At 50.5% G+C, this 12,515-nt stretch overlaps 1 protein-coding gene across 1 annotated transcript in view; it reads left to right on the top strand.

The window, feature by feature from the left end:
- The window catches only part of DHRSX (dehydrogenase/reductase X-linked), a 273,895-nt gene extending 262,101 nt beyond the window's left edge, over positions 1–11,794 (top strand). Inside the window, exon 7 of the mRNA XM_054545430.2 lies at positions 11,325–11,794. Within this exon, the coding sequence (XP_054401405.1) occupies positions 11,325–11,513 (189 nt within the window). The 3' untranslated portion in view covers positions 11,514–11,794. The remainder of the gene's footprint in view (positions 1–11,324) is intronic.
- Positions 11,795–12,515: the final 721 nt, after the last annotated feature.

Here is a 12,515-nt window from a genome sequence, read left to right as displayed (position 1 = left end):
ATAGAGAAAGATTTAGTTTAACTAATTGACTCTTGGGATTGTAGGGGCAGGCAAGTCCAAAATTGGTAGGCTGGCTGGCAGGCTGAAGACCTGGACAAGATTTGACATTGCAGCCTTGAGCCTAAAATCTGCAGGGCAGGCTGGACACTCAGGCAGGATTGCCCTGTTACAGTCTGGAGTGGAATTTCTTCTCTAGTGTCAGTGTTTGCTGTGAAGGCCTTCTCCTGATGAGGTGAGGCCCACCCACATTGTGAAGAGTCCTCTCCTTTGCTTAAACGCAACTGATTTGTAAATGTTAATGATATCCACAAAGTACCCAGTCTGGTGCTTGACCAAATGTCTGGGCACCATAGCCCAGCCAGTTGATACATGAAATCAATCATCACAGAGACCACCTAAGACCTATGTTACCTGACATTAAACAGCACAAGCCATCTCCCCTGTGTTGTCTGTCAGGTGAGTGTTTATTCCTAGTAAGAGCAAGTTTGCGTGTGTGTCTTATGAGATTGTAGTTAAAGGAAGGTTTTCTTAATCCTCTCTGCTTCAGGTGGTCACTGAAGACATGAAACATCCCTAGAAGTTTAGCACAACCCACAGCTCTCATTGGGGAGTTGAGAGCACGTGAGTGCACGTACACATGTGCACACTGATGCACACACATATACATGCACATGTACAAATACATATAGATGCAAACACATGCACGCACCTGCACCCCCCCACATGCACATTGTGTGTACACATGCACACGTGCATAAATGCACACACACCTTCACATACATGCAGACACACATGCACACACATGCACATATACACATGTGCCAACCCATGCACACAAAGACATGCGTATATCCACACATCTGTGCCCACATGCATGTGTGCACATATGCATGAGCAAACACACACATGCACACATATTGATGCAAATACACGTATATTCCCATACACACATGCACATATGCACACGTGCATTCGTGCACATGCATGTACGTCCCTATGCTCACACATATCCATATACAGAGACATGCACATACGCTCACACAATACACATCTACCCACAAGTACACACAGCCATGCGTACCTACGCATATCTGTGCACACACACATGCACACGTTATATCACCCTATGATTTCCATGTGAGTCAGCATCCCAGAAAACATCCAGCCCTGGGAAACCTATTTTCCAGAACATTCCAGAAGAAGCAAGCAGCAGGTACAGAGAGGCAAGAGGCAGGGGACATTGTGGCAGAAGCAGCAGGATCCCTGGGTGGCTGGAGCAGAGGTATGGAGAAGAAGTGTGGCCTTTGTAGAATGTTCAGAACATTCTTCCAGGAAGGCAGCTGAGCCTGGGCAGAGGTCTCTGAATTTCTCTTTGACCACAGCATTACTCCGTCCCCTCTTCCACAACTTTGGGACGTGGAAACTCTCCTTGGGAAGCTCAGCTAGGAGTCTGTTTACTTGCCAGCCACTTCCCTGAGTGTGAGTTTCTGCCCTAAGATGTGGATGGTGCTAAAATAAATACATGTGCCCTCAGATCTCTCTGAGCACATCTCAAGGATCTACCAACAGCGTCTGCGTTCAAATAGCAACGTTTACAGAAGGTGAACGAGCTCTGCGTGCCTTGCAGAGAGCTGGGGTGCCTTGCAGAGAGCTGGGCGTTTGCCGCTCAAGCCCTGCTAGCCTCCTCCCTAGGAGACATCCTGGGTGATGCCATTCCTACTGCCCTCTGCTCCTGGCAGTGGAGCGTTAGGAAGTTTCCTTGCAGACGGCACAGGGGACCCGTCCCAAAGACAAAGGGAAGCCCTGTGTGTGTCTCTTCTGCAAAGCCCAGCACGTCTAATACAAGTTAAGTGTGGAGTTCAGAGGGAACAGCTTTCTGAAGCTCTTTGAAAAGAGTGACAGGCAAATATCTCTGTGTACCCTGGGTGCTCTCTGGAGAACAGGAGCTCTAACAAAGAGGAAATAGTGGTTTGAATGACACAAAAGGGATTTGCTATTTCAAATTTACAATATCTGCCTTATCTTAGAAATCAGAATTCTCAGTCACCCCAGATATTTGGTCAAATGGGGGCAGAACCAGAATTGGTAAATGCAGCAAAGGCTCTGAGGAATAAATTCCTCCCTCCCTTCCTTCCTCTTATCTTCTCTTTTTTCCTCCAGTCCTTCCTTTTGCTTCCCTTTTATCCTCCCTCCCTCCTTCCTTCCCTCCCTCCTTCCTCCTTCCTTCCTCCCTCCTTCCTCCTTCCTCCCTCCCTCCTTCCTCCTTCCTCCCTCCCTCCTTCCTTCTTCCTCCCTCCTCCCTCCCTCCTTCCTCCTTCCTCCTTCCTCCCTTCCTCCTTCCTCCCTCCTTCCTCCTTCCTCCTTCCTCCCTCCCTCCTTCCTCCCTCCCTCCTTCCTCCCTCCTCCCTCCTTCCTCCCTCCTTCCTCCCTCCTCCCTCCTTCCTCCTTCCTCCCTCCCTCCTTCCTCCCTCCCTCCTTCCTCCCTCCCTCCTTCCTTTCTCTCTCCCTCCTTCCTTCCCTCCTCCCCTCCGTCCCTGCCTCCTTCCTTCCTTCCCTCCTCCCCTCCATCCCTCCCTCCTTCCTTCCTTCCCTCCTCCCCTCCGTCCCTCCCTCCTTCCTTCCTTCCCTCCCTCCTTCCTTCCTTCCCTCCTCCCCTCCATCCCTCCCTCCTTCCTTCCTTCCCTCCTCTCCTCCCTCCTCCCCTCCTTCCCTCCTCCCCTCCGTCCCTCCCTCCTTCCTTCCTTCCCTCCTCTCCTCCCTCCTTCCCTCCTTCCTTCCCTCCTCTCCTCCCTCCCTCCTTCCTTCCCTCCTCCCCTCCCTCCCTCCCTCCCTCCTTCCTTCCCTCCCTCCCTGCTTCCTTCTTTCCCTCCCTCCTCCCCTCCCTCCCTCCCATCCTTCCCTCACTCCCATCCTTCCCTCCCTCCCATCCTTCCCTCCTGTCCTTTGTTCTTTCTCTTTGGTTCTTTGTTTCTCTTTTTTTTTCTTTCTCTCTCTTTCCTTCCTTCCTTCCTCCCTTCCTTCTTTGCTTCCTGCCTGTTTTTTTCTTTTTTCATCCTTCCCTTCCTCCCTTCCTCCCTTCTTCCCTTCCTCCCTTCCTCCCTTCTTCCCTTCTTCCCTTTCTCCCTTTTTTCTTCCTCCCTCCTTTCTTCTCTGCTTCCTTTCTCTCTCCTTCCTTCCTTCCCTCTTTTATTTCTTGTTCTCTGCTTCCTTCCTTTCTTACTGCCTCCCTCCTCTCTGTGTCCTCCTTCCTTCCCTCCTTCCTTCCCTCCTTTTTTGCTTCCTTCTTTCCTTCCTTCATTCCTTTCTTCATTCCTTTCTCCTTATTCCTTTCTTCTTCCTCTTTTTCTTTCTCTTTCTCTTTCTCGTTCTCTTTCTTCCTTCCATTGATATTTTTTTCTTTCTCTGCCTTTCTCCTTCCCTTTCACTCAACCCTTCACTGACCTTTGAATACCCAAAACAAAGGTGCTTTGACCCAGGCCATAGCTGATGACACGGAGTTGTTCCCAGCAGGTGCAGGATTCTGTGCAGACACGTCCGTCTGCTCCCTCCCTGCCTGGTTCTCAGCACTGCCTGGCATGTACAGATGTGGGTGTAGGGCTGGCTGGGGTGCAGGTGCAGGGTGCTCCAGCTGTACCTTCTGGAGAGACATTTTCATGGAGTTAGGAGGAAAAGGGGCTGCCTCCGGAGGGAAAACTGAGAACTTCAGTGTCAGCAGGAGGAAGGCTGACTCGAACCCTTCTTATTCTGCAGCAGCTCTGAGGCAGGTCCCAGAGCTTCTTGAGACTGAGTCTCACTCTGTCGCCCAGGCTGGAGTGCAGTGGCGCCATCTCAGCTCACTGCAAGCCCCGCCTCCTGGGTTCATGCCATTCTCCTGCCTCCCGAGTAGCTGGGACTACAGGCACTCGCCGCCACGCCTGGCTAATTTTTTATATTTTTTTAAGTAGAGACGGGGTTTCACCGTGTTAGCCAGGATGGTCTCGATCTCCTGACCTCGTGATCCGCCTGCCTCAGCCTCCCAAAGTGGTGGGATTACAGGTGTGAGCTACTGCGCCTGGCCATGGTCCGGGTGTTTTCTTTGGGGAAAAAGATCACAAAGGGCTGGGCCAGTCCAAGGTCTGCTTTGCAGAACGTGGCATTAGAGAGACAAACTCTGGCAGGAATCCTTGGTGTTCGTGAACAGTCCCATGAACACAGAGGGCTCCGTTTGCAGTGGAGCTGTGTGGCAGACTGAATGAGCCGGGTAACTAACAGGAGATTGAGATGACTTGGGAGGGGAACTCGAGTAATTGCTCATGCACCTGAAGTCTCTCCCCTCCCTGACTCTTGAGGTAGCAGGTAAGTGTGGGTATAATTGCCTGTTTCCTGGAAAAGAGGCTTTCTTGACATACGCACACAGCAGCCTGCATCGATCCCAGTCAGGAGAGGAGAAGTCACCTGGGCTTGGTCTCCATCTGCCGGAGTTGCCAGCCTGAAGTCCCATAGACCAGGCAGCTTAGACAACAGACACTCGATTTTCCCACCGTCCTGGAGGCTGGAAGTCCGAGATCAAGGTGTGAGCTGAGCGGGCTCCTCCCGAGGCCTCTCTTCGTGGGTTGTAGATGCTGTCTTCTCACTGTGTCCTCACAGGGTTGACCTGTGTGTGTGTCTGTGTCCTCATCTCTTCTTATGAGCTGTCTCAGTCCATTTCAGGCTGCTATCACAGAATACCATAGACTGGGTGGCTTATAAACAACAGACATTGATTCTCCCACAGTCCTGGAGGCTGGAAGTCTGAGATCCAGGTATGGGCAGGGCTGGTTCCTCCTGAGGCCTCTCTCCTGGGCTTGTAGACACTGTCTTCTCCCTGTGTCCTCACGGTGTCGTCCCTCTGTGTGTGTCTATGTCCTCATCTCCTCTTCTTATGAGATGTCTTAGTCCATCTCAGGCTGCTATCACAGAATACCACAGACTGGGTGGCTTATAAACAACAGATATTGATTCTCCCACAGTCCTGGAGGCTGGAAGTCTGACATCAAGGTGTGGGCAGGGCTGGTTCCTCCTGAGGTCTCTCTCCTGGGCTTGGAGACGCCGTCTTCTCCCTGTGTCCTCACAGGGTTGTCCCTGTGTGTGTCTGTGTCCTCATCTCCTCTTCTTATGACATGTCTTAGTCCAATTTTGGCTGCTGTTACAGAATACCATAGACTGGGTGGCTTACAAACAGCATACATTGATTCTCCCGCAGTCCTGGAGGCTGGAGGTCTAAGATCCAGGTGTGGGCAGGCCTGGTTCCTCCTGAGGCCTCTCTCCTTGGTTTTGTATTTTGCAATATTATATCAGGATAAATATAATGTGTGCATGTGAATGAGTGTGCATGTGAATGTGTGTACACGTGGATGAGTGTGTGTGCATGTGAATGTGTAAATGTGAGCATGTATGAGTGTGTGCATGTGAGTGTGTGAGCATGTGTGTACTTGTGAATGAGTGCATGCGTGTGTATGAGTGTGCATGTGAATGTGTGTACATGTGAATGAGTGTGCATGTGTGTGAGCTATGTGCATGTGAATGAGTGTGAGCCTGTGCATGTGAATGTGTGAGCATGTGAGCATGTATATGTGTGCATGTGAGTGTGCATGTGAATTAGTGTGTGCATGTGAATGAGCATGTGTGAGCTGTGTACATGTGAATTAGTGTGTGCTTGTGAATGAGTAAGCATGTGTGCATATGTGTGCATGTGAATGTGTGCATGTGAGTGTATGTAAGCATGTGTGCATGAGCTGTGTGCGAGCGTGAGCATGTGTGCATGTGAATGAGTATATGAGCGTGTGTGCATGAGTGAGCATGAGCATGTCTGCATGTGAATGAGTGAGCGTGTTTGCATGTGAGCGTGAGCTCGCGTGCATGTGAATGAGTGAGCGTGTGTGCATGTGGTGAGCGTGTGCGCGTGAGCTCGTGTGCATGAGTGAGCGTGAGTGCATGTGAGCGTGAGCTCGTGTGCGTGAGCTCGTGTGCAGGTGAATGAGTGAGCATGTGTGCATGTGAGCGAGCATGAGCTAGTGCGTGTGCGAGCTCGTGTGCATGTGAATGAGTACGAGCGTGTGTGCATGTGAGCATGGCGCGAGCTCGTGTGCATGCGGATGAGTGAGCGTGTGTGCAAGTGAGCGTGAGCTCGTGCGCGCGGATGAGTGTATGAGCGTGTGTGCATGTGAGCGAGCGTGAGCTCATGTGCATGTGGATGAGTATGAGCATGTGTGCATGCGAGCGTGAGCTCGGGCGCACGTGGATGAGTGTATGAGCATGTGTGCGAGTGAGCGTGAGCTCGTGCCCATGTGGATGAGTGTATGAGCGTGTGGGCATGCGAGTGAGGACACATGTGGATGAGTATATGAGGGTGTGTGCACGCGAGCGAGGGTGAACTAGTGCCCGCGCGAGCTCGGGCGCATGTGGATGAGTGTATGAGCATCTCTTCACGCGAGCGTGGGCACATGTAGATGAGTGAGCGTGTGTGCACGTGAGCAAGCGTGAGCTCGTGCCCGTGCGAGCTCGGTCGCATGTGGATGAGTGTGTGAGCGTGTGTGCACGCGAGCGTGATCTCGTGCCCACGCGAGGTCAGGTGCATGTGGATGAGTGTATGAGCATGCGTGCACGCGAGTGTGAGCGCATGTGGATGAGTGTATGAGCGAGGGTGAGCTCGTGCCTGCGCGAACTCTGGCGCATGTTCATGAGTGTATGAGCATGTTTGCACGCGAGCGAGGGTGAGCTCGTACCCGCGCGAGCTTGGGTGCATGTGGATGAGTGTATGAGCGTGTGTGCACGTGTGAGCTTGTGTGCATGTGAAAGTGTATGAGCGTGTGTGCATGTGAGTGAGCATGAGCTCGTCTGCATGTGAGCTCGTGTGCATGTGAATGAGTATATGAGCGTGTGTGCATGGGAGCGAGCGTGAGCTTGTGCCCGCGTGAGCTCGGGCCCTTTTGGATGAGTGTATGAGCGTGTGTGCATGTGAGCGTGAGCATGAGCTCGTCTGTGCGTGAGCTCGTGTGCATATGAGTGTATGAGCGTGTGTGCATGGGAGCGAGCGTGAGCTCGTGTGCATGCGAATAGTGTATGAGCGTGTGTGCACGGGAGTGAGCGTGAGCGCGTGCCCACGCGAGCTCGTGTGCATGCCAATGAGTGAGCATGTGTGCATGGGAGTGAGCGCATGCACACGTGAGCTCGTGTGCATGTGAATGAGTGTATGAGCATGTGTGCGTGGGAGTGAGCGTGAGCGCGTGCCCACATGAGCTCGTGTGCATGCGAATGTGTGTATGAGTGTGTGTGGGAGCGAGTGTGAGCACGTGTGCGTGCGAGCTCATGTGCATGTGAATGAGTGTATGAGCATGTGTGGTTGGAGCGAGCTCGTGTGCATGCTAAGTGTATGTGTGTGTGCATGTGAGTGAGCGTGAGCGCGTGTGCATGTGAATGAATGTATGAGCGTGTGTGTATGAGTGAGCGTCAGCGTGTGTGCGCGAGTTTGTGTGCATGTGAATGAGTGAGCATGTGTGCATGTGAGCGTGAGTGTGTGTGCATGTGAGTGAGCGTGAGGGTGTGTGCATGAGTGTATGAGCGTGTGTGCATGTGAGCGTGAGCGTGTGTGCACGTGAGTTTGTGTGCATGTGAATGAGTGTATGAGCGTGTGTGCATGTGAGTGAGCGTGAACGTGTGTGCGCGAGTTTGTGTGCATGTGAATGAGTGTATGAGCATGTGTGTATGTGAGCGTGAGTGTGTGTGCGCGAGTTTGTGTGCATGTGAATGTATGAGCGTGTGTGCATGTGAATGATTATATGAGCGTGTGTGCATGTGACTGAGTATGCATGAGCAAGTAGGTGTGCATGTGTGTGCGCGTATGCATGAGTATGTGTCCATGTGTGTATATGTGTTTGTGTACATGTGAGTACATACGAATGTATGTGTGCATGTCAGCAGGTACATATGAATACGTGTGTGCGTGTATTTTTCTTACAGAAAAAAAATCATCCAATAGAACTTCATCACATCATCCTCTCTGTGTCCCCAGAAATAGCTACATTTTCAGCACAATGCACTTGCTGTTTTCTAGAAATCGCAAGCTCATTTTCAACATAGCGCAGGTGGCATCTTGCCCCCTAAAATGGTAGTACTTGTACCCCAATTGAATATGCATAGCCGAAGAACTCTCACTCAGATAAGAGGATTTTTTAAAATATGGTGGAAACAGAAGCCCCCAGACACTGCCCACCAGGGAAACCACAAAGAGGAAGCCTCCTTCCAGAGAGTGCTGAGTTTGTTCAACAACAGGGAGGATGCAGGAGAACCCAGGAGCGGTTAAGCTGCAGCTGCAGAACACAGGGGCCTCTCCGCCTGGAGGCATCATACTACATGGTCAAGACACAGGTCGGGTATTTGGGGCATGAGGCCCTGAATCCCCAGTGTCAGTGATGGCAGACTACAACACAAAACTTTTTCCAGGAGCTGATTTAAGGATTTGTTTGCAAAGAAGGCACAGCACTAAATATAACACAGTGTGGGTGAACGTCTCAGGCACCAGCATGAGGTGTAAATGCTCATTTCTGCGCACCAGGAGCCACGGTCTCTCCTGGGGACCCAGGGTGGCCCCCTTCCGGCCTCTCCGATCACTTTGTCCAGAGCAGCAGCGTGGGAAGGGGCACCATGTTGGATTCAGAGCTGCAGTGATTGGTGTCCCTGCCTATTATATGGAAGTGGGCTGGCCCCCAGAAAGACTCCGTATTTTCCAACTGCAAGATGATGGGGAAGGAAGAAGATTGCTGGCTTTGGGGGCAGATCCTGCCTGGAAATTGGGCAGAACACAGCTGCAAAAGAGAGAAGCATGAAACAGATCAATAAAACCTCTTTCTGCATTGAAGGCTGCCCCAGAGAAAGACCCTCAAACACCATGGGTGCCTTCAGTTGCCCCCTGCCTTCCCTCTCCCTTTCCTCCTGCTCTGTTCTGTCCTTCTTCCGTTCCTCTTTCCATCCCTTTCGCCTTTACTTTTGGTCTTTAGATGCCCAGGGCAAGACACGGGACACAGGGCTCCCCTGCAAGACCCAAGCCATGGTGCCTGCATCCACCCCTGAGATGTTTTCAGATACAGTCTCTGTATTAGTCTGTTCTCATGCTGCTAATAAAGACATGCCCAAGACTGGGCGATTTATAGAGGAAAGAGGCTTAATGGACTCACAGTTCCACATGGCTGGGGAGGCCTCACAATCATGGCGGAAGGTGGAGGAGCCTTACATGGCAGCAGGCAAGAGAGTGTGTGCAGGGGAGCGGCCCTTTATGAAACCATCAGATCTCATGGGACTTATTCATTATCATGAGAACAGCATGAGAAAGATCTCCCATGATTCAATTACCTCCCAGTGGCTCCCTCCCTTGACACATGAGAATTATGGGAGCTACAATTCAAGATGAAATTTAGGTGGGGACACAGCCAAACCATAGCAGCCTCCAAATCTCCCAGGACACTTTGGGTTTGCAAGATCTCCAGGCACCCCTAGGTGATTTCCAGACTTGGGAAGTTCTCTAGCTCCGTCCATTTCTTTTTAGGCAGCAGAAGAGCAGAGGCAAGTCAGTGGGAAACAATCTCAGGAGTCTGGCAGCTCTGTCCCTCCACTGGGGTCCAGCCTTCCTGTTCCCCTTGCTCGGCACCCAGAGGATGGGCTGGTAGGCACACTGGATTGTCTGCCATGCCTTTCCACGTCACACTGGCTGCTGAAGTCAAGACCAGGAGGCAATGAACTGACAGCAGGAGAATTTCTGAAGTGACTGGGTGTCACAGGCCACCCCACAGAGTCTGCCCTTTTCCTTTTGGGAGGGCGTGTGCCTGAACTCTCACCAGTGCTAGGTTTTGCCATGTGGCCCACGCTCATCTTGAACTCCTGGACTCAAGCAGTCCTCCTGCCTTGGTCTCCCAAAGCACTGGGATTACAGGCATGAGCCACTGCAGTGCTAGGGGCACTGGTGAGAGGTGAAATCAGTTCGGGCAAATGGATCATCACTCCCAGAAAACTAGAGGGGACATAACAAAGGCAATATCTGGTCTTTATTCCTGGTTCTGTAACAAGAAGGAGCTTCTAAAACTCTTGCAATGTCACAAATGCTAGCAATGCCCTGGTTGTACAATGAGGTGACATTTGCTGTTTCCTAAATGGCTTCAAGATGGAGCTGGCCACCAGAAACACCAATCGTCTCATTAGGGGGTTGGAATTTCAGGCCAGCCTGACCTCTGGGAAGGAAAGAGGGACTGGAGGTTGAATCTGATTATGTGGCCGATGACTTAATCATACCTGTGTAATGAGACCCCAGTAAAAACTCTGGATGTCAAATGTCTTAGTCTGTTTGTGTTGCTATCACAAAACACCATAGCCTGGGCAACCTGTAAACAACAGACATTTGTTGCTCACAGTTCTTGAGGCTGGAAGTTCAAGATCAATGCATGGCAGATTCTGTGTCTGGCAGGGACCTGCTTTCTGGTTCGCAGACGGTGCCTCATTACTGTGTCCTCACATGGTGGATACGTTCACCAGATTCCCAGAAGCTTATTACAAGACACAACTTCTGAAACATCTTCATTGTGACAGAAGTTAAGAGGGACTGTGTTGGTTCCTGGATTATTGCATCCTAGCTCTGAAGGTTCTCAGGTCCCACAACTTCTAATTCCTCTGAGAATCCTGCATTTCTTCCATCCCACTGACCATGACCAAGGGCCAACTCCCACTGCAGAGAACCAGGGTGTGCTGTGTTTCAAGATTACCGCCTTCCACTCGGGTAAAATCCCCAGTCTTTGAAAAACCTTTTTCCTTTTTGAACCGTCTGTTTCCATGAAGCATACAATCACAACTCATAAATGCCTCAATTCTCTGATGTAGCATGCCTTGCTGAATTGAAAACAAGAATCTTTTTGATGTCCTGGTGTTTCATCTAATTGCTAAATATTGTTTATCAAATACAGAAGCCAAGCACTCACTCATCTGCTTCTAGTCAATTAATAAGCATTTTGGTCCAATAAAGAGTGCATGATTAAATACGTACATCAGGGATTTTAATATGCATCTGCCTAGTGAGATGGATTAACCCACCATTGAAATGCAACCCACTTGGGTGCGTTATTGTCAGTGCCTGTTGTAAAGAAACCCAACAGCAGAGAAGCCGTGGTTCAGATCGATCACCCAACCTCGCTTTCTGCATACATTTCTCAGTGCAGCTGATGAGTATATTCCACCTGTCCCTGCAGCATCCCTGTGAGTCCTGAGAATCCTGTTTCCTGCTCAGAAATTTAACTCATCGTAGCCTTCTTTTCTTCTTCCACCAGACCCCTGATGAAGGAGCGTGGACTTCCATCTACGCAGCGGTCACCCCAGAGCTGGAAGGAATTGGTGGCCGTTACCTATACAACGAGAAAGAGACCAAGTCCCTCCACGTCACCTACAACCAGAAACTGCAGCAGCAGCTGTGGTCTAAGAGTTGTGAGATGACTGGGGTCCTTGATGTGACCCTGTGATATCCTGTCTCAGTTTAGCTGCTGCCCCAAGAAACACATTGCACCTGCCAATAGCTTGTGGGTCTGTGAAGACTGTGGTGTTTGAGTTTCTCACAGCCACCTGCCCAAAGGGCTCTGTCCACTAGTTTTGAGACAGCTGCCTCAACCTCTGCAGGACTTCAAGAAGCCAAAGAAACATTTTGGAGGATAATCACCCCAGGTGGTCCTCAGCCATAAACCTTGTGATTCCAAAGTGCCCGATTGTCACAGGTGCCATAAATAATTACATTTTCCAACATAAATGTGCCGTTTTCCTTGCCGCGTTAAGTACAACTGAGTGCAAAAGTTCCAAGAGAGATGACCTCTTTTCAGGGGCTGCAATATCCTCTCTGAGACCTGGTGGTGGATGAGGTCTCCTGTTTGATTTTGTTCCTGCACTCATTTTTCAGAGACCTAGCTGTGATTCACAGGTGTCAGACATGGGGAGGTGTGAGCCTTGCTTGCCACAGCCTGTAGGATGAGTTTTGACGTGGCCAGCAGCACCATCTGGTCAACCTCATTCCAGAATGGCACAGTCACAAGTGAAGCATGCCACTGTCAAATCCGAGAATGTAAATCACTGAACCGCTATGGATCAAATGGTAGCCCTCAAAATATATGTTCATGCCCTAACCCTCAGAACCTATAAATATTACTTTATTTGGAATAGAATCTTTGCAGGTAGAATTAAGAATTTTGAGATGGGTCATTATGGATCATCCCAGTGAACCCAATGCCATCATGAGGGTTCTTATCAGAGACAGGTAGAGGGAGATTTGAGTACAGAAGACAAGATGTTCATGTGATGATGCAGGCAGAGACTGGAGTGATGTGGCCACAAGCCAAGCAATGCCTAGCTGGGACAGGCAGGAAGGATTCTCCGTTACACCCCTCAGAGCAATCTCGGCCCTTCTGACATCTTGACTTTAGACTTCTGGTCCCCAGAACGGAGAGAGATATAAATCTTTCTTGTTTCAAGGCTCC

Source organism: Pongo abelii, chromosome Y (assembly GCF_028885655.2).
Source record: "Pongo abelii isolate AG06213 chromosome Y, NHGRI_mPonAbe1-v2.0_pri, whole genome shotgun sequence".
Taxonomy (NCBI): Eukaryota; Metazoa; Chordata; class Mammalia; order Primates; family Hominidae; genus Pongo; species Pongo abelii.
Note: the sequence above shows the minus strand (reverse complement) of the source record. Positions and strands in the feature narration are given on the sequence as shown.